The sequence below is a fragment of the Antechinus flavipes genome, chromosome 3 (genome assembly GCF_016432865.1).
Source record: "Antechinus flavipes isolate AdamAnt ecotype Samford, QLD, Australia chromosome 3, AdamAnt_v2, whole genome shotgun sequence".
NCBI lineage: Eukaryota > Metazoa > Chordata > Mammalia > Dasyuromorphia > Dasyuridae > Antechinus > Antechinus flavipes.
This window is the reverse complement of record NC_067400.1, coordinates 538,423,753-538,444,985: the sequence shown is the minus strand read 5'-3', so window position 1 is coordinate 538,444,985 and position 21,233 is coordinate 538,423,753. Positions and strand designations below refer to the sequence as shown.

Sequence of the window (21,233 nt, the reverse complement as noted above, 5' to 3'; positions counted from 1 at the left end):
AAGTTAGTAGTGCAAGGTGAGAGCAGACAAAGGGCCAGTCTTTGAATTGTGAAATCTTACTTCTGTTCAAGTCTTCTGACTTGATACTAATGTGATGCTTCTGACACATGTAGTCCTTATGACCACAAATAATTCCTTAAACTTCTCAGTGCCTGAATAACTCTAGTTGTCTACCTATTACAACCTAGTGGAAAGAGTGCTAGACTTAAAGTAAGGACATTTAGTTGATTCAAATCTAGGTCTTTCTACTTGCTACTTGTATGAGCATGAAAAAATTATTTTGCCTCCCTGGAATTTATTATTCATCATATATAAAATAAGGATTCTGAACTAAATGATCATTAACATCCCTTCCAACTGATAAATCTATGATATAACTTACAGACCAGATCTTCATTGATATCAGTTATAAATATAGATTTAGAAATGTGTAGATTATCTGGATTTCTTTAGGTCCCAACATACTGTCATATTGTCACAATCTTCTTATAGCTTAAGTTTGTAAAACACTTTCTTAACAATGGCCACATAAGAAATATGGAGCAAATATTATATTAATTTTACAAATGACAAAATTGAGCCTATGAAATATTTTGAGATTTGGGCAACACCACATATTTGTTAAGTTTCAAAGTCAAAATTCTAAAACTAATTAACATATGACAGAGTAATCCTTTCTAGTCACAGGAAGATGAAAAAGAAATAATCTCAGTGGGACTGGGGGAGTTATTTCATAAATTTTAATTTAATTTAATAAATATTTCAGAAATTAATAAATTTCAATAAATTTTAATTGTTGAAATATTTATACCCTTAGCTGAAATTGAGGAATTGAAAGGAAAAAAAGGACCCATACAAATAAAGTCAAATGGCCTAAGAAGGGAGTTAGAGTATATAGTTACCCGAGTTTGTTGGTAGATCAGTGTTTGGGCTCCATCTGGTGCTTTACACTGATAATAGCACCCTAATGATCTATTCTAGTCCTTTCTACTCTAAATGTAGAACAATTGGTCAGTTGTGTGGAGTGAGGCACTTTCTCTTGATACTTATACTACCTCTTCCAGAATTTTGCACAGTTACCTTTGATCCTGTCAAAAGTGATTATAGGGATAGCCCACATAAAACTGCGAAAAAAAAATTGGTCATTGGGGTCTCTTCATTATCTTTAAAATAAATTACATATTTTCCAGCCTACCTCCACTTTTAGCTTCCAGTCTACCTTTCCATTTTTATTTTACATTGTTTCACTTTGAATAATCTACAGCAGTGGTGTCAAATTCAAATAGAAACAGAGACAAAGAAACCATACATATGGTTTCATCACAGGCTACATATTGACTTATAAAACCTAATATTCACATTATCTAAATTCCATTGAATTTTATTTTGTTAAAAGATTTTCCAATTATTTATTAATCTGGTCTGGCTGCGCTCATTAATGTTGCTACCACAGTTTGCTTCCCTAATGTTCTTAACTTCCTAGTTCTCTTTTCCTCCTTAAATTACCTTGCATTTATTTGTCCATGTACATAATACATGGCTCCAGGAACATATGCATTCTTTGAAAACATGTTTTTTTTTTTTTTGGTTTTTTTTTGTCCTTGTATCCCCAATTCTTAGCACAATGCTTTGTGTATAATGAATGCATAAGAAATGTTTTGATTTGAATTGAATAAACCCATAATATTTTAATAAAAACAGGTTAATTTCTTTTTTATAGTCTGAAAAAGAGCTAATTTATTTATGAATACCTTTGAAATTCCACAAAGTTCATTATACTATTTGTAAAAGCAGCAGTTATGATCCTAACTAGCAAAAAGTTCTACATTATTCTAACAGGGCGAAAGAGTCAAAAATCTGGAAAATGTTACACATGTAGGATTTTTAGTGGATTACAACCTTAAAAAATCAAGGTTGTGAAATGACAGAAAGATTCTAACATGACTCAAGGCCATATTAACATATGAATGTTAATTCATGATTAAGAAAGAGGAAGGCATTATTTCCATTGTATTCAATTTGGGTCATACTTGTATACTTGTGTATCTTAAATGTTGCAATTGGCTCCAGTGTAATATTTTGGAAAGTTATTAAAAATCTGTATTATATAAAGAAGAGGAAAATTAGGGTGAAAAAACTGAAAAATATGCCATAAAAAGGTAGACTAAAAGAAATGGAGAAATTTACCACAGAGAGAAGCCTTTGAGTAACATATAAGTTGTTTTCAAGTATCTAAAGGGTTAAAATTTGGGACTATGAACAATAGGTAACACTTACAGTGAGAGACAGTTCAGATCAATATAAGGAATAACTTCTTAATAACTAAAGCTATTCTAAAAAGTAACGGAGTACTTCTATTTATATAGGAAGTGTGTACTCCATCATCAGACTTCTTGTATAGACATTCACTTGTGGATATTATTTAGTGAATCATGTATGTATTTCAGTAGACAGCTTTTTGGTCCCTTTCAGCTTTCAGATTCTATGACTAAATGGTCAAGAACATGTAACCTAAAGTAAACATTATTTAAGCATTTATGATAACTCCTATAGCAATATTAAAAGTATCTGACCCATGGGTTTAATTTTAATAAGTATGCTAATTGATTGATTTGAATTTAATTGAATCTTTACCTCTTAAGTTCTTGAATTACATTACCTTCCCTTTTCAGTTTTCCATAACTTCTCACAATCTCATGTACTACAGCAGCTCCACTCTGAGGATCAATGCCACCAAACACCCATGAGTCACGATGACCTCCCAGAATTACATACCTGTCTACAAAAATCATCATAAAAATTATGAGAGTTTAAAGATGATCATGTGACCCTGTAATCAACTAATTTCCCCCAACACTATTAATATGCAGCAATAACAAAATTACTCTCCAGAATCAGAAAATCTGAGAATAAGATAATAGAAAAAAAAAGTAATAAAATCTTAATCAAAATAGAAGTTACTATTTACTGTTAGTCTTTTATAAGATATAAATCAGTCAAAATTGATAGAATTGATGTGTCTAGGCTTTGAGACCTTCTAAAAACAGGCCTCATTCTTATGTTGATGACATGAAGTACTTTTGTGACAAGTCACACATTTTATGTGTCCTTCTATTAGTGAATTCTTATGTGTATGCCCACTTTTTCCACTGATGTGTTTTGCAGTTGTCAGAGAATGTCCCAGATTATGAGAGAAAGGTTTCATAGTTACTATTCTTACTGTGCCATTACAATGAATGGCTTATCTTCAAGTTAACTGTGTCCACTGACTCTCTATAAAAAGTAAGTTCACATACCTGTCAGATTGGCTAGAATGACAGGGAAAGATAATGTGGAATGCTGGAGGGGATGTGGGAAAACTGGACACTGATGCATTGTTGGTGGAATTGTGAATACATCCAGCCATTCTGGAGAGCAATTTGGAACTATGCTCAAAAAGTTATCAAATAAGTTCCTTATGGCTAAAGATAATTGTTTTGTTTTGAAAATCAGATATTTTTACCCCCAATACAGTATTTCCACTATCTATTAGTTTATGAGAAGCAGTTTGACAGAAAGCTGGCCTTGACATGTGAAAGCATACTGTGCTTCTGCTGGTGACGTGAACTTCTCGCCTCTTGGCTCCTGCCTCTTGGGCAGCAGCAAGGAAGAAGCTTCTTAAATTTACTCACTAGATTTTAGTAATTCTCTCTATCTGATCAGATTTTAAGGGTTCATTCTGTCATGACTTATTGCATGGTATGACTGCATATAGCATTGTTATGGTTATGGTTCTATAATCATTTCCTAAAGGAGTATTTTCATACATGGCAGTCAATCACTATTGACAGATCATAATGATAATTATTCATTAGTTATCTCTCTCTCATTGGAAGCTGTATTAAATTTTTGATGGACAAAATTCAAATTCTTTTAAAATGTGAACTTCTGAAGGAAAAAGTCTATATCTAGGGAATGCCTAGTAGTAAGAGAGAAATATAATTTAATCATATAGTTTATGTGAAAGAATAAACCAAATATTTTCCACTGAGTAACCTTTTAAACATTGAACCTGTAACTGAGGCACACTCTAAAGGAAATAAGATGAGGGCAGCTTCAATGGTGGCAATGTGTTGCATAGGCAAAAGCACAAACTTGGAAATCTGAACACCAAGCATGAAGTCTTGCTCTAGTTCTTACTACATGGAGAAAACCTCTTTACCTCATCTATTTCAGTTTCCTCAGCTGTCAAATGAGGGGATTGGACAAGGTATCCTCTAAATTCCTTTTCTTCTCTAAATCCTATGCCCAACATGGAAAACCTATGAAATAGTGAAGAAATCCCTCTGTAAAAATCTGTTTCTCATGTCATGGATGTCTTAGAATAACCTGAAGAATGTTTGTATACACAGAGATACTTAAAGGGGCATAACTAAATAATAAAAAAAAGTATAAAAAATCATAGGCTAATTTTAATATGTTATGAAATCAAAACCAACAGATTCCATGTATAGAATTTTCTACACAATGATTTAATTAACAAAAAAAATAAAATAGCAGGAAAGGTATATAGAATCTTAAAATCAATTTTGAAAATGCTTCTGCATATTAGGAGGAACTTAAAATTAAATTACAAGTAAAGATTAGTAAAACATTAAACTTTTTTGCCCTGGCATAGTGGAAAGGTAGTATCAATAGAGTCAAAGGACCCAAATCCTTATTCACGTAACTTGACACCTATGTGATTTTGTCACCTCTTCCTCATCTATAAATGAAGGTGCTGGACTGAGTTGTTTCCAACTTCTCTTTTCAATGTCTTTAAATCTTATAATTTTAAAAGCAGTAGTTTTAGAGTCAGAAACTGGGTTTATCTATTACAAAGTAGGATTCAGATACAAGAGTTATGAGGAAAGGATTAAGAAATATTGTTGCAAAAAAGTTTTTTTTAAAAATCTGGATTCTAATCCATTTCTGATACTACAATCTTATATATCCTTAATCAAGTTAATTTAATGTACCTTACCTCAGTTTCCACATTTGTAAAATAAAGGAAGGAGTTGAAATATATGTATGCAAAGTGTCTTTCATATATAAAATTGTATGGTCTTATCATGCTGAAAGTATGTGAAAGTTCTTAAACTTCTTTCTGTACTTAAGCTGTTCCCTGCTCACATTGGTAAATTAGAAAAGAGATGCTTTACCTGGTTCCACTGCTCCTCTTAGAGTTCCAATCACATTGTAAATCCTTGTTATTTTATTGTTGCTGTGAATATTCATTTTGACTTTTCTAAAGCAATTAAAAACAACATTAGCACTGTGAATCCATAGCCACCAAAACATTACTGATTTGTTTTGTATAGTTTTTCTTCCTCCTCCTTCTTTCTCTATTCCCTTCTCTTCCTTATATGTGTGTATATGCATATATATATATATGTATACACACACACATATATACTTGTATGTGTGTAGAGATGTATCTTTGTCTATATATGTATATTCATGGATATATATGTATCTACACACACACACATTACACATAAGAATATGTGACAAGCAGCAAGGCTTAGTAGTCATTTGGATAACCCTGAGGAAGATGAATTCAAATCCTATCTCTCAAGAAGCAGAATACTAAATACATAAAGAGTAACACAGAGAGGAAAATGTAAATTACTAAGGAGGACCAGGAAAAGTTTCATGAAGAAATTGGCCCTTAAAAGGAGTAAGGGATTCTCAGAGACACAGGTGAAGAGGAAGAGCATTCTAAGCAGAGAGGATAGCCAATATGCAAAAACACTGAGGTGGAAAGGAAGGATGCTGAGTAACAGAAACAGCAAATAGGCTAGTTTGTGTGAAACCTAGTATGTTAGGGTCAGGATTGAGACATTATTCTAAAACAACAAATTGTTACCAGAACGATATAATTTTTTAAATTCCAAAAAGAGAAAATAAAATTTTGTTATAAAGGCAATAAGGAGCCACTGAAAAAGCTTTTTGAGAAGGAAAAAATTATGTTCAGTCCCATATTTCAGAAATATTAATTTGGAGATTGAGTAAATGACAGATTTAAGAGGGGAGAGATTGAAAATAGAGAGCACATTTAGGAGGCTATTGTAGTAGTCTAGATCAAGCTATGCAACTCATATATAGATGAGAACATGAAAAATTGGACATGACTAATTGACAGAACATCAAGTCACAATCCTATACCTGTCTTCCCTTTCACAATTTGAAAATGTCTAGAAGTTTCTAAACATATTACCTAGACTAGAATTCTGTTTATTTGCTCCTCAACCCTTTGAATGTTACCCTACCACCTTAGATGGTACTGAAATTGTTTTCTTTGAAACTATAAAATGATCTTTTAATTTCTAAATTTATAACTTGTAGTCATTTCTCAGTCTTCTTGATCTATCTGTAGTACTTGATGTTGTCTAATTTTCTCCAGGTTAACTCTCTCCTCCTTGGGATGTTGGGTTCTTTTTTTGGGAGGGGATGGCATTGTCTTTCCTCACTCTTCCCCATCAAACTTTATCATTCCTTTGAAGATTCCTATGCTATATGTTTTTGCATTTATTTCTATCCCCACCAATTAGTGAAGTACCTGGCAATATTAGGCATAGATGTTTAATAAATGCTTTCTGACTTAATTTAAACTTACGATTACTAATTTTTATTTATAATTTTTCATGAGATGTCATTTTTGTTCTATAATTTGTATATATTCGTGGATATACCATGTACCATATTTCAATACTTCAGGAACCTGTGATTTCATTGGGAAAGGTATTTCATGCAATAAGCCAAATCACAATTCCCCTGTAATTTAGTTAGTACTTTTCAAGTATTCCTTTGGCTACTCTGGTGAGCCAGCTACACTGGCCCCACAATAGCACCTAATATTAGAAAGATGAATTCAAAGCCAAAATTTCAAGTCTACAGATTCATCTTTTTAAGATGTCTTGGAGGAGGGAATAAGTTTACTTATTGATAAACTATTTCAGAATCAGAAAAATATCTTTCACAGTTGTTTTGCTCTCTAGAAAATCACTTCCTTGGTAAGTCTTCAAGGATCTAATAAGTATTTACTATATGTATCAGGCAAAATGCTAAGTGACAGGGAGACAACGAAGTTAAAACAGTCCTTGCTCTCAAGAAATAAAAATTCTAAATTAAGCAAAAAAAAAAAAAAAAAGCAATCATATTTTAAGTTAACTAAAATCAGCTAAAATGGAAAACCTATCATTTAGAAACATATGAACCATATTCTATTCACTTCTAAAAAAGATATGCACCATTGTTGACAAGGCACTAGGCAGGGGTCCTCAACTACGAGCTGTGAGCCAGATGCGGCAGCTGAGAAGATTTATCCCCCTCACCCAGGGCTATGAAATTTCTTTATTTAAAGGCCCACAAAACAAAGTTTTGGCTTTTACTATAGTCTGGCCCTCCAACAGTCTGAAGGACAGTGAACTGGCCCCCTATTTAAAAAGTTGAGGACCTCTGCAGAGGTTCAGAAACAAAACAAACAATAACAACAAAAGATTCCTTGGCTGAAGTATCTCACATTTATGTTACATGTAAATTAAAGTTTGATTATTTGATTTCTATTATGAAAATTTACTGAAGATGGAAAATAATAAGTAAAATATAGCAATATAACCGTGTAGAATAATTTCCAGTAAATCCAGGTCCAATGCTATAAGGCACATTAAGCCTTCCCTTCCAACTGTTGTCTGGTGGTGCTGGTCCTCCCATATTTCTGTAACACACACATTATATTAATATTATGTTAGCATTAAATGATGAAAACATATGATCAAAAAATAATAATTAGTCAACAAACTTTTATTTATATCTACTATGTATTAACACTTCTAGATATTAGGGATGAATTAATCTTAAAATATTAATAAAACCTAAAATAACTAATAAATAAATAACATCAAAAATAAATACTAACAATGAATTAATAATAAATAAATAAGTTGACAAAATTTTAAAAAATAACATAGTCCCTACTTTTAATTAATAACATTCATGAAGCATTTACTATATGCCAGGCACTGAAAAAAGCCAGTGTCTGCCTTCAAGGAGCCTACAATCAAATGGAGGAGCAGACATCTTGCAATCTATTATATACACACACGCAAAGAAAATGGAGGCTGAGAAAAACTGAATACTGAGGGGATCAAGAGGCTTTTTTGAAGGATGTAGCCTTTGAACTGAACCTTGAAGGAAGCTAAGGATACAAGAATCCAAGATGAGCATGGAGGGGATTCTGGACCTGGAGTCAGCCTATGCAAAAACCTGAAGAAAAGGTATGAAACATCTTATGTAGAAAAAAACAAACAAACAAACAAATAGGCTAGTTTGGTTTTGTGTGTGTGTGTGTGTGTGTGTGTGTGTGTGTGTGTGTGTGTGTGTATCTGTGTATCTGTGTGTGTATGTGTATTAATGATGTGTAATTTGTCTGGAAATATAGACTAGAGTCAGATTACAACTGATTTTAAGTACTAAACAGAAGTTTATATTTTATCTTAAAATCAAAAGGACAACTCTGAATCTTCTTAAGGAAGGAAGTTCCATGGTTAGACTTATGCTTTAGAAGATATTAATTTAGTAGTAGTAGGGGAAAGGATGTTTTGCAGAGGGATGTGACTGAAAGTCAGGAGATCAATTCAGGGCTGAGAAGTGATGAGGGCCTGATATAATAGTAGCTATGTGAGTTTTGGAAAAGAAGATTCAAGAGACGGGGAGGCAGAAATAATGATTTGTCAAATTATTGAATACGACAACAAAAAAGACCACTGAATTGACTTCTAGGTTGAAACCCTGTATAACTAGAAGAATTTAAGATGAGAGATTGGTTTAAGATGAAATATAATGATTTTGAAGATGTTAACTTAGATCAATGCAGCTAATAATTATGACTTCATTGGATTATGCTGACTATTCTCTACTCACTAGAGTAGTAGTAAACTACTAGATCAGATTTAGGCTAATATTGTCATACATGGTCAGCATATTGATTTATTTTGCTTAATTATACTTCTTTACTAAAAGGGAGAGTAGATGAGGCGATGTTATCATTGAGAAGTCATCAACACATTAAAAAATGATAACACTTAAAAACTGGTATAGGGATTGGGTGAAAAGAGAGACTGAGAAGGAAAATAGTGAGTAAAAAAACAGGGCATAGGAAAATATCTTCCATCATTTGCCAAGATTACATGACCTAGATATAAAGAGAGATTTTACAAGTAAATTAGAAGAACATAGAACACATTATAAATCAGACTTATGGATATAAACAATTTATGAATAAACAAGAGAAAAACAGAAAAATTAAATATAAATGAATAATTTAGATTGTATTAAATAAAAATGGTTTGTACAAATAAAACAAATGTAGCTAAGATCAGAAGGAAAGTAGAAAATGGAAAGTAGAAAATGGGAGGGTGTTTTATACAAAACTTATCAGATGAAGGTCTTATATCTAAACTATATAAAGAACTTTGTCAAAAGTATAACCATAGAAGTCATTTCCCAATTGATAAATTATCAGAGGCTATAAATGAGCACTTTTAATGAAGAAATAAAAAATTATATTCATATAAGAATGTTTTGAATCATTACTTATTAAAGAAATGTAAATTAAAACAACCTTGAAGTATCATTTTATACCTATCATTTTGGCTAAAATTATTGAAGAAGAAAGCAACAAATGTTGGTGGGGATGTAAACAATTGGGGAAATAATTCATAATTGTTAAAATTGTGAACGGATCCAACTATTCTGGAGAACAATATGGAATTATGCTCAAAGAGTTATTGAGGTGCCCATATCATTTGACCCAATGATATTCCTACCAGGTCTATTTCCAAAGATAATTATGGAAAAGAAAAATAAATATATGTTATAAAACATTTATAGCAGTTCTCTTTGTGGTGACAAAGAACTAGAAATTGCAAAGATGCCTATGAAATAGGAGACAGCTAAACAAGTTTTAGTGTATGATTGTGATGGAATATTGTTGTGCTTTATGCCTAGGTCATGGACCCATTTTGATCTTATCTTGGTATATGATCAAAATGGGTCCATGATCTAGGCATAAAGAACGAGATTATAAATAAATTAGAGGAACATAGGATAGTTTATCTCTCAGACTTGTGGAGGAGAAAGAAATTTGTGACCAAAGATGAACTAGAGACCATTACTGATCACAAAATAGAAAATTTTGATTACATCAAATTAAAAAGCCTTTGTACAAATAAAACTAATGCAAACAAGATTAGAAGGGAAGCAACAAGCTGGGAAAATATCTTCACAGTTAAAGGTTCTGATAAAGGCCTCATTTCCAAAATATATAGAGAACTGACGCAAATTTATAAGAAATCAAGCCATTCTCTAATTGATAAATGGTCAAAGGATATGAACAGACAATTTTCAGAGGATGAAATTGAAACTATTACCACTCATATGAAAGTGTTCCAAATCATTATTGATCATAGAAATGCAAATTAAGACAACTCTGAGATACCACTACACTCCTGTTAGATTGGCTAAGATGACAGGAAAAAATAATGATGAATGCTGGAGGGGATGCATGAAAACTGGGACACTAATGCATTGTTGGTGGAGTTGTGAACGAATCCAACCATTCTGGAGAGCAATCTGGAATTATGCCCAAAAAGTTATCAAATTGTGCATACCCTTTGATCCAGCAGTGTTTCTATTGGGCTTATATCCCAAAGAAATACTAAAGAAGGGAAAGGGACCTGTTTGTGCCAAAATGTTTGTGGCAGCCCTGTTTGTAGTGGATAGAAACTGGAAAATTAATGGATGCCTATCAATTGGAGAATGGCTGGGTAAATTGTGGTATATGAATGTTATGGAATATTATTGTTCTGTAAGAAATGACCAGCAGGATGAATACAGAGAGGACTGGCGAGACTTACATGAACTGATGCTAAGTGAAATGAGCAGAACCAGGAGATCATTATACACTTCGACAACGATATTGTATGAGGACATATTTTGATGTAAGTGGATTTCTTTGACAAAGAGACCTAACTGAGTTTCAATTGATAAATGATGGACAGAAGCAGCTACACCCAAAGAAAGAACACTGAGAAACGAATGTGAACTATCTGCATTTTTGTTTTTCTTCCCGGGTTATTTTTACCTTCTGAATCCAATTCTCCCTGTGCAACAGGAGAACTGTTCGGTTCTGCAAACATATATTGTATCTAGGATATACTGCAACATATCTTACATATATAAAACTGCTTGCCATCTAGGGGAGGGGGTGGAGGGAGGGAGGGGAAAAATTGGAACAGAAATGAGTGCAAGGGATAATGTTGTAGAAAAATTACCCTGGCATGGATTCTGTCAATATAAAGTAATTATTAAATAAAAATTTAAAAAAGGAATATTGTTGTCCTATAAGACATGATAAGTTCAATGATTTTAGGAAAAAACATCGAAAGACTTACCTGAAATAATGAAGAGTGAAATGAGCAGAACAAATGAAACATTGTACATAGTAACAGCAACATTGTTTTAAGAATGACTTTGAGTGAATAAGTTATTTTGAGTATTACAAATATCCAAATCAACTATAATGGGTATATGAAGAAAGATACTATTTGCATTGAGAGGAAGAATTGATCAATAGAATTATGTATAGAATAACTTTAGACATTCTTATGTGGATCTAATTATAGCCACCTCTGATGTGGGAGGAGAAAAAAAGAAATTTGCATGATAATTTTGTTGTATATTTGAAAGGAATTACATGATGTGCATAGCAGATTTTTAGTTTCATGTGCAACTGATTTTTATTGTAGCATATTATGGAAATATTTGTTTCATTCTATGAATTAAAAATAATATTTAGAAAATGTTTAAAGTTGACTACAAATATATTCAAGTATACTTCAGCATGTAAACCTGAGAAGTCTCACCTATAGTACTTCTATTGTACTTCTCTCTACTCTACTTCTTCAAAACAACTTCCTAAAACCCAGCTCTGATTTTATTACTTCTCATCAGAGAAAAAAAATCTTTTATAATTCCACATGTACTATAATAGCTGTTCTCAGCTTCCCTGGGACCAAGGAGTTATATTATAAAGATTCTATGTAAATTTATATTTACATCAAACATTGTTTTAACTCCAACAAAGTACCTGGGAGCACTAACTATAAGAAATAATAAAATGCATTTTCAGCAGAATTAATCAACAATGTTTTACATGTGCATTACTATTAAATATGTAGATGCTGTTACAATATATATATATATATGTATATATATATATATATATATATATATTAGTATTCTGATATTTTATGCATTTGTAGTATTTTTAATGAAATTTCTTTCTCTGATTTCCTGGTATATACATTATTGATATATAAAATTAAAAAAAGAATATTTTTTCTCCTTTTTAAAAGCCATTGCTTATGCCTTCATTTTTTGGTCTGTTTCATTACTATTAGGATTTGTAGGATTCTGTCAAATAACAATGGAGAACGGCATCTTACTTTGTTCTTATGTTTATTATCAATGGTGATGGCATTTCCCCACTACAAATAATGCTAACTTTTAGTATGAGATCTATAATCTTGAATCTAATTAACATTAACTCTTTTGGGTTAATGATTTATAAATGTTTTTAGAATAATTGAGTGCTATATTTTGACAAAGGAGATATTATAAAATAAATGCTTTTCCATCCATTCATTGTTGTTCTGCTTATTTCATTCTTTATCAGTTTATAACAATTATTGTTTGTTTCCTTTAAGATCTCAAAATTATGGCTTATGATAAAAGATTTATAAATGAATATACTTTTGGTAACTTTATAAAGTCTTGATTTCCATAGTCTTCCTTTTGGACAGCTTTTATCATGCAGAATATTTGACTATATTTAGAGACTTTATATTATAGGTTAAATAGCTATTTATATTTTGCTCTTTTAAGATAGAGGATTACAGATTAATAGATGGATGAGACCTTAGAAATCATCTAATACAATGCTCTGTTTTGTAGTATAAGTGAATCAAAATACGAAGATGGATTTGCTGACTTCATGTTTATTCTCCTGAATGATATTGCCTTTTTCTTTTTTTACTACTAAAGTATCCAATTAATCTTTTGCTTTTACGTTGTTGTTGTTTTTTTTTTTTTTTTCAGATGTACTTACTCTAATAAAATCTGGGCATCATTATATCCAATTGGATGAACAGGAATCTTTGGAAGACCAATAGCTTCAGTTATATCGTATCTATAGGCATATTCTGGGGGAAAAATAATTCACATTTATGATCAAGATAATAAAGCCTTTTCAAATGATTTTATTATATATTGCCATACCTTGGATAAAAAAGAAATTTCCTGAAATTCCATAAAAATGCAATATTCTGAGTAAGAAAACATATCTAATGCAGAATCTTTTTTATGAGCAATGTTTGTTTTTTTCTTGGAGAGATAATTTGATTGATTTTGGAAAGAACAAAAATCAGTTTATTTCAAATACAAAAAAAGCACAAAGCCATGATTTGAAATTGAATTTATACATAGAAAAGATAGTTTGGGTATAGTTGGTTCATTTTTTGACTAAAAAGCTAGAAAAATGGAGGCAGATAATTTCTCCTAGGCTATCTGGTGAATTCACAAAAAAAATTAAAAAAAAAAATCTCAAGCAAAGGAAATAGGAATTTGTAGTGATAATAGTGCTTGGTCCTGGACAAAATAAAGTTCACAATCAGCATTTATTAGGTGCTTACTATATGCCAGGCACTGTACATAAAAAATACAAATGTGAGATAGACAGTTAATGAACTTTTTTTTTTTTTTTTGCTGAGGGGTTAAAAAAGTGGGCTTAAGTGACTTGACCAGGGTCACACAGCCAGGAAATGTTAAGTGTCTGAGACCACATTTGAACGCAGGTCCTCCTAACTTCAGGGCTGGTGCTCTATCCACTACACCAACTACCTATCCCTTAAATGAATGTTTATTAAGAGTCTATTCTAAGTCACTGTTCTGGATGCTGGGGCCCAATATTGATGCAACATTTTAAAAAAACTGAATTTACACCATACAAACTAAGTTTATATCATATCTCTGAACTATACTATTAAAATTTTTTTGTCATTCAGATAATAGAAAGTAAAATTTATGTATATTTCTCCCTTCTCTTCTCTCTTCTTTTTTTGGTTACTTCTTTTGCTTTGTGTTCTTTTCCCTGAACATAGATGAGTGATCATGAGCTGAATAATCCTAACCTTGGTGGTTGCCTTGTGAATTCAAGATGTGAAGAGAGCCTTGGTCTCTCAAGGCTATGGATAAAACAAAAACTTCTTGGCCTAGCATGTAAAACATTCTACAAACAACATCAGTTTAGTTTCCTATCTATTTATGAACTCTAAGTTCCAACAAAATTGATCTATAAGCTATTTTTTGAACTTGACAGATTAGTTTCCACCTCTTTATAGACATATACACTTCCTTCTTTACACTTTCTAAATCCTTGGTTTTCACAATCCATCCAAAATGACCCTGCTTGTTCCTCAGACAAGAAAATACTTCTACCATCTCCTTTCCAAAATTTTGTAATCATTGACTCCCATACCTAGAATCCACTCCTTCTTTATGCACAAATTATTCTCTTCCTTTAGGATTTTGCTCAGGTATCATCTTTTGCCTAATTCCTTCAACTACTAAAACCCTCCTTCTCAATCTATATTATATTATATTAAATACCTTGAATATATTTGTATTTGTTCATATTTTTATGCATATTTGTCTCCTCCTTCAGCATGCAAGCTCAATGTAAGTAGGGATAATTTCATTCATTGTATTTGTGTCTCCAGGACCTAGCTCAGTGCTTGACACACAGTAGAGCACCTTAATAAATATTGAGTCTGAGTTTCAGCTTAGGTGCTAACAGTTCATTACTCTTCTTCCTCATCCTCCACTAAAAAGTTTTTCTTCTTTCTCAAAAATAACTAGAATACTTTGTCTGATCTCTATTTTGTATCCCCATTCACTTTCTACATAGTATTATATTTATTTTTGTACTTTATTCATCTCTTACTCCCACTCAGTTGAAGTACAATATACCAAACTTGAAGGCTTGAAATGTTTCCCTCTTGTCTTTGTATGTTCAGGAACTAACATGGTGTCTTGAGGGTGAATACATATATGTGCACACACACATATACCTATTTTGGAGGTCAAATGGGGATCGATCCTTTAATTCATATAGGGAGGAACTATCAGCATAAAAATTTCCTGTAATAATACCAATTGTTAACTTGGTCAATCAATAAATATTTATTAAGAGCCAACTAGGTGCAAGACACTATGCTAAGTACTAGGGATACAAAGAGTGGCAAAAGACAATTTCCTGATCTCAAGGAGCTCACCATCTCATGTAGAGCAATATGTAAATAATAACATGCCAACAAGTTATATATAAGATATACTGGATATAATAAAGAAAGGTACCATATTTAAGGGAAATCCCATGTCATTTAGTCTTAGAGAGATACTTGGGACACTGAAAATTTAATGGCCAAATAGTGAACATATGTCAGGGGCAAGAGCTAATCTCATATCCTCTGACTTCCAGGCTGGCCTTTTATTTACTATACCACATCTGGACATAAAAGGAACTTAGTAAATATTTGTTAAATTGATTTATAAATAACCATATGACAATTTTGGCTCTTTACAGAACCACAGTACTTGAGAGTTGGAAAGTATTTCATCAGGCATCTAGTCCAATTCAATTAAATTAAGTAGCATTTTCTGAGTTCACAGATGTTTAAAAGCTATTATAAGTAAATTGTATTGTACTATTAGCAAAATATATCTGCCTACAAACATGTCATTTTTAAGGATGGCCTTGTATTAAGGAATGGAGTTTAGGATTATTTTTTTTTCTAAATCAATATTAAATTATATCCAATGAGGATAATCTGAATTCTTGATATTAAATCTACCATCATAGGATTTAAAATAGGAGAAAAATATAGTGCAGATGAGTCAACTTTGCAGTTCCCTAAAATGTGCCTGCCCAAGAATGTCCAGAGCCCACAATCTCTTCCTTTACTTAACAAAGCACTCCCTTTTGTCACTACTGTTCACTCTAACTTACCATTAGCTGGATAACCTGGAGTGAGAGGGTCACCTGCACCATTAAGGTTTAACACATTTCCACGCTGGGCTCCACCTCCTGGAAGATTCCAACCCTTTGGATAAGGTTCTACACCAGGGGAAGAATAATCAGCAGGATCAGAGTAGAGGATAATTCCTTTGGCTCCTGCCAGTTGAGCATTTTTAACCTGTAAAATGAGTTGCCCATTAAAAAAAAAAAAAACTATTCCAAGTTTGTTGTACCAGATTTCTAAGCTATGACATCAGTATTTTACATGGAAACCTAGCCACATATCATAATCAGACTGATTTTGGCCCTTATTCCATTGAGAATATATTGAACTATCTGCTTTGTCTACCAAAAATGTACATTTTAAAAGAGGCATCAAGAGTTGAATTTTTGGATGAAGGCCACCTACACCCAGGCTGTGGGAAGTGAGTGTGGATTTTTACTCTTTTTGTTGTTGTTTGCTTGCATTTTATTTTCTTCCTCTTTTTTCTTTTGGCTCTGATTATGAATGATAATTATGAAAACATGTATGCATATATTGGATTTAACATATTTTAGCATGTTTAACATATATCAGATTACTTGCCATCTAGGGCATGGAATAGAGAGAAGGGGGAGGAAATTGCAACACAAGGTTTTGCAAGGGTAAATGTTGAAAAAAATTATTCATGCACATGTTTTGAAAATAAAAACCTTTAATAAAAAAAGAGTTGAATTGTGCTCAAACACACACACACACACACACACACACACACACACACACACAGACCCTCACTCACAGGTCAGGCAAATCCTCTTAATGCTGCATCCCAGATACTAACACTACCACTGCACATCTACTACCATAAAAAACAATAATTTCTAGCTCCCCAATATTCCAACTTTTCTCTGGCGTTTTCTAATCATGCTATATGAACAATTATGAAATCTGATTCCTCTAAAAAGTCATGAGTCAATCAGAATAAGGTGACAGAACAGAACTCAAAAGGCTCCTAAACATGCATCTGTTTTCCTATATCTTCTTTCCTTTACAAAATGTTAACTGATTTTTAAATTATATCTTATAATAACAATATACTAGTATTTTACATTTGAACATTTTACACTTTATACTTTATAAAGCATTTTCATACACATTATTTTATCTTTATAATGATCCTTTGAGGAAGGCAGGATAGATAACATTTTCTTCATTTTGTAGATATGGAAACTGAAGCTCAAAAAAAGAGGTTAGGTGATTTGTCCAAGACCATATAATCAGTTAGTATCAGACCAGGACTACACCCAAGTCTTTAGATTCTAGTTTAATGATTTCATCTCCCTTCTCCCCCACTATATCACACTGCCTCTCAATTTAATTTTCTGAACAATAAAATATTTACAAGAAAGCAAACTAGCAATGCAACCTCTTGAAATTACAGAATTGATGTGTAGAATGAGGTATATGCTATGTCCATCTTTCCTTTCTACAGAAGTCTATTCTCAATTACTCTATCATCTTTAGATAATAATGTAGGCGCTCCATATTTGACTCTAGAAGCTATTTGCTACAGAAAAATAATGCAAAGTGATGCCAGAAATTAGAAGAGACTGTAATTTCTTTCTTCCTCCCCTCCCTCCCTCCCTTCTATCCCCTTCCTCTCCCCTCCCCTACCTTCCCCTTCCTCTTTTCTTTCCCTTCCCTCCCCTCCCCTTCTCCTCTTCCTCTCATCCCCTTCCCTCCCCTCCCCTCCTTCCCCTCTTTTCCTCTTCCCTTCCCTCCCCTCCTCTTCTCTTCCTTTCCCCTTCCTTTTTTTTCAGTGAGGCAACTGGGGTTAAGTGACTTGCCTAGAGTCCCATGGAAGTTTGTGTCAAGTCATGTTTGAGCTCAGCTCCTCCTAACTTCAGAGCCCATCCTCTATCTACTGCACCATTTGGCTGCCTCAATACTGTCATTTCAATAAAATGAAGTACAGAAAAGTGGGAGGAGGATTAGGAGGTAGGGGTGGATGAAGAAAGATGAACTTACCTTATTTCCTCTGAAAATTTTCCCATATCTAGCAATGACAATTTTCCCAGAACAATTGATTCCTAAATCCCGCTGCAATTTAAAGAAATCTTGGGTTCTTGCATAATTCACATATACTAGGTCACCCTTGGGGAAAAAATTAAAATTAGAATGTAATTTCTAACGTATCTCCAGAGAAATTATACACATAAGGTTTAAGCATTTAAAGCAGGCTTTTTCAACACTCCTTCATATTCATTTTATTATATTTTATTTCATTTTTATTTTATCATATTTTATTATTATTAATTATCATATTTTATTTATATTACTAATAGAAGAGGTAGACCAGAAAGAAACTATCAACCCATTTGATTAATTAGGTCTAGAAAAGTTAAGGACCTTGATCAAGGTCACATAAATTAAGAATTCTATGAAACCAGGGTTAGAAACCACTTCCTGACAATTTGGCAAGCTTTTCTTTGGTAAAAGGCAAGTATAGATCAGGTCAACATTGTAGCTAAGGTTCAAAATTAGAATAAAATGAGACATTATTAGAACATCTAACAAGTAACAATAAGGTCATAGCTATAACAGGGGGAAGGAAATGACATTCATAGAAAATAAACCAGCAATTATTACAAGCTTCTCCATGTTGGTCATGCTGCTGGCCTATCAGCCACAAACTTCACCAAACAAAGCTGTATTTTAAGCTTTGCTTTTCTATGCTGAGATTGAGTTTTTCTCTCCTTTGCTAAAGTCTTTTTTCCCCCTGCAATGAAGGGATGTTGATTAATGATTCCCTGGTACCCTTCCTCTCATAATGGGTCCTGAGTTTTGTATCACATGGCAATATCTGTTACTCCTCACATATTAGAAAATGGAAGGTACTGATATGCAACAGCCCATTCCCTTTTGTTTACAATGGCCTATCCAATTTGTATTTGTCTCATTACAAAAATTATGAAAATATCACCTTCTATACAAAAAAAAGGATTAAAGTAGATGACTTCTAGTCCTTTCTGCACTGCTTTAATCACTGGTTCATGGTAGATACCAAAAATAAATAATTAAATAATTTTAGAGGAAAAAAAAAAGTATGAATAAAAGCTGGCTCCATCTTGAAACCCTTATGATCTTATCAGCTCATCAAACATATTTTTTGACATTTTTATAAACTTTTAAAATTCTCCTTTTCCTGAATTCTGCCTCATTAATCAGTTCGAAGCCTGAAAACATTTTCTTTTTTATCACCTTAAAGCATTATATAAATATTAGCTATTATTTATGAATATATTAATAAAAAGCATTTGTCAAATACTTTAATATACAATAGCATCTTAAGTACTAAGCATACAAACAAAAATATCAGACTCTACTGTTAAAGAGATCACATTCAAATATGGGGAAGTAGTACATATAAAAGTTAAAACAGTCAGTCAGGTAGAAGGAGCCAATAATCCTATAAGTTCAGAGACAAAGTAGAAAGTGATACATCTTCTTTAGGGTAAATTACATTAAGAAGACTGCATCCTTCTAAACACATAATGATGCCAAGGCCTTTTAGTGAGGACTTTCTTATTTTTTTCTTCAGTAACTACAGAATAGAGAATCCTGCCAATTTATATCTCCTCAAAGGCTGGTCTCATGGATTAAGGTTATAGGGAACAGGCTAGAGAACCAGTGTTTATGTTCTAGGTTATGACCCAGATTCTTAGGTTTCCCTGCCACTAAGTGGCATATGGTCAACAATTAGTATTTGGGATAGCTGAAATGATAGACCTCTTCTTCACAGCCATTGTTTCCTTAAATCAGAGGTGTCAAAACTTGCTACTCTCAAAACTCCCAAGATAAAGACAAAGTAAAATCTAATTGGAAAATATTTAACAAAATAAAAATATAACACTTCATAGATAATGTTAATTTGTGATTTGCTAAGTTAATATGCTGCTCATAGGGATCAGTGAGACATAACAAAAGATTTCATGTAGAAGGTACTATTTGAACTGAATCTTCAAGGAAATTTCCTCAAAGGAAATCAAGAATTCCAAGAGGCAGAGGAGACATGGAAGTACATTACAGGTATGGGAAGCAGTTGATGCATGGAGATGGTGATGCGGGAAAGCTTGCTTTCTAGATTCCCACCCTCTCCTAGTTAATAATGTAAATTGCTCTTTAACTCACACATCCTGGTCCTTTTGAATTCCAATAGAAGATTTGGCCTGTTCCCAGCCCCACCCGGATATGAGCCAACTTTGGGGCTACACCCGAAAGCCCCTCGAGCTAAGTCTCCTATTATAAAAAGGCCACGCTGGGAACCCCTCTTGACAGAGATTCCAAACATGGCTACCATGTGAGGACCCTCTGTCCACTGGACCCTCTGTCCAGTGCTCTCCTTATCTCTACCTTCGCCTATACTTTACCTTTGCTTATATAATAATAAACCTCTTTTATCAATCTAGCTCTCTGGGACAATAAATGTTTTTATTGGGAACTCGCGCCGCTACTAGACCCCCTTGCGTCGAATCTGTACCCCAAACCTGCCACTAGACCTTAACCCTAATTTCATTTAGGTACCCCAAAGCTAGACCTCAACATTTGGTTCCCTGACCAAACGAACACCGGAACCTAGATAATTTGGCGATCAAACTGGATCAACCTTTTCGGGGCACTCGGAACCAATCTGGGTTTTGAGCTGTTCAGGCAGTATTCTTCCGGGAAGAATCTGCGTTCTTTCTTTGGTCTCACTCTATCTCTAAAGTTAGTGGGGAGAATATCTGTGTTCCGTCTCACCCTACTTCCATTTCAGGTGAAAAGGCTTCTTTGATCTAGACACTCCCCTGCCTCTAAAGTCTTTTCCTGGAGCAGATGCTTTGCTTGAAGAAACTCCCTTTGTCCAAATCCTTTGGAGAGAGAAAGGCCCTTCCTTTGCATCTCAATGCATTTCTAATCTTTTTTTTTCCTATCACCAGATAGTCCTGCTCTCCAGCAGGAACTGCTGAGACACGAGAGGAAGTGTCTCTTTAACACCATCCCAGACCAAAGAGTGGTCATGTGGCTGTTCTGGGGACCCCACCCCTCTCGGGGGTC

The 21,233-nt window shown here is 33.2% G+C and overlaps 1 protein-coding gene across 1 annotated transcript in view; it reads right to left on the bottom strand.

The window, feature by feature from the left end:
* LOC127555168 (Putative N-acetylated-alpha-linked acidic dipeptidase) overlaps positions 1 to 21,233 on the bottom strand; it is a 79,966-nt gene that overhangs the window by 25,426 nt on the left and 33,307 nt on the right. Inside the window, exons 5-10 of the mRNA XM_051987305.1 lie at positions 18,165 to 18,290; positions 16,148 to 16,334; positions 13,190 to 13,283; positions 7,640 to 7,738; positions 5,181 to 5,266; positions 2,660 to 2,779 (exon numbers count right to left, since the gene is read on the bottom strand). Of these exons, the coding sequence (XP_051843265.1) occupies positions 2,660 to 2,779; positions 5,181 to 5,266; positions 7,640 to 7,738; positions 13,190 to 13,283; positions 16,148 to 16,334; positions 18,165 to 18,290 (712 nt within the window). The remainder of the gene's footprint in view (positions 1 to 2,659; positions 2,780 to 5,180; positions 5,267 to 7,639; positions 7,739 to 13,189; positions 13,284 to 16,147; positions 16,335 to 18,164; positions 18,291 to 21,233) is intronic.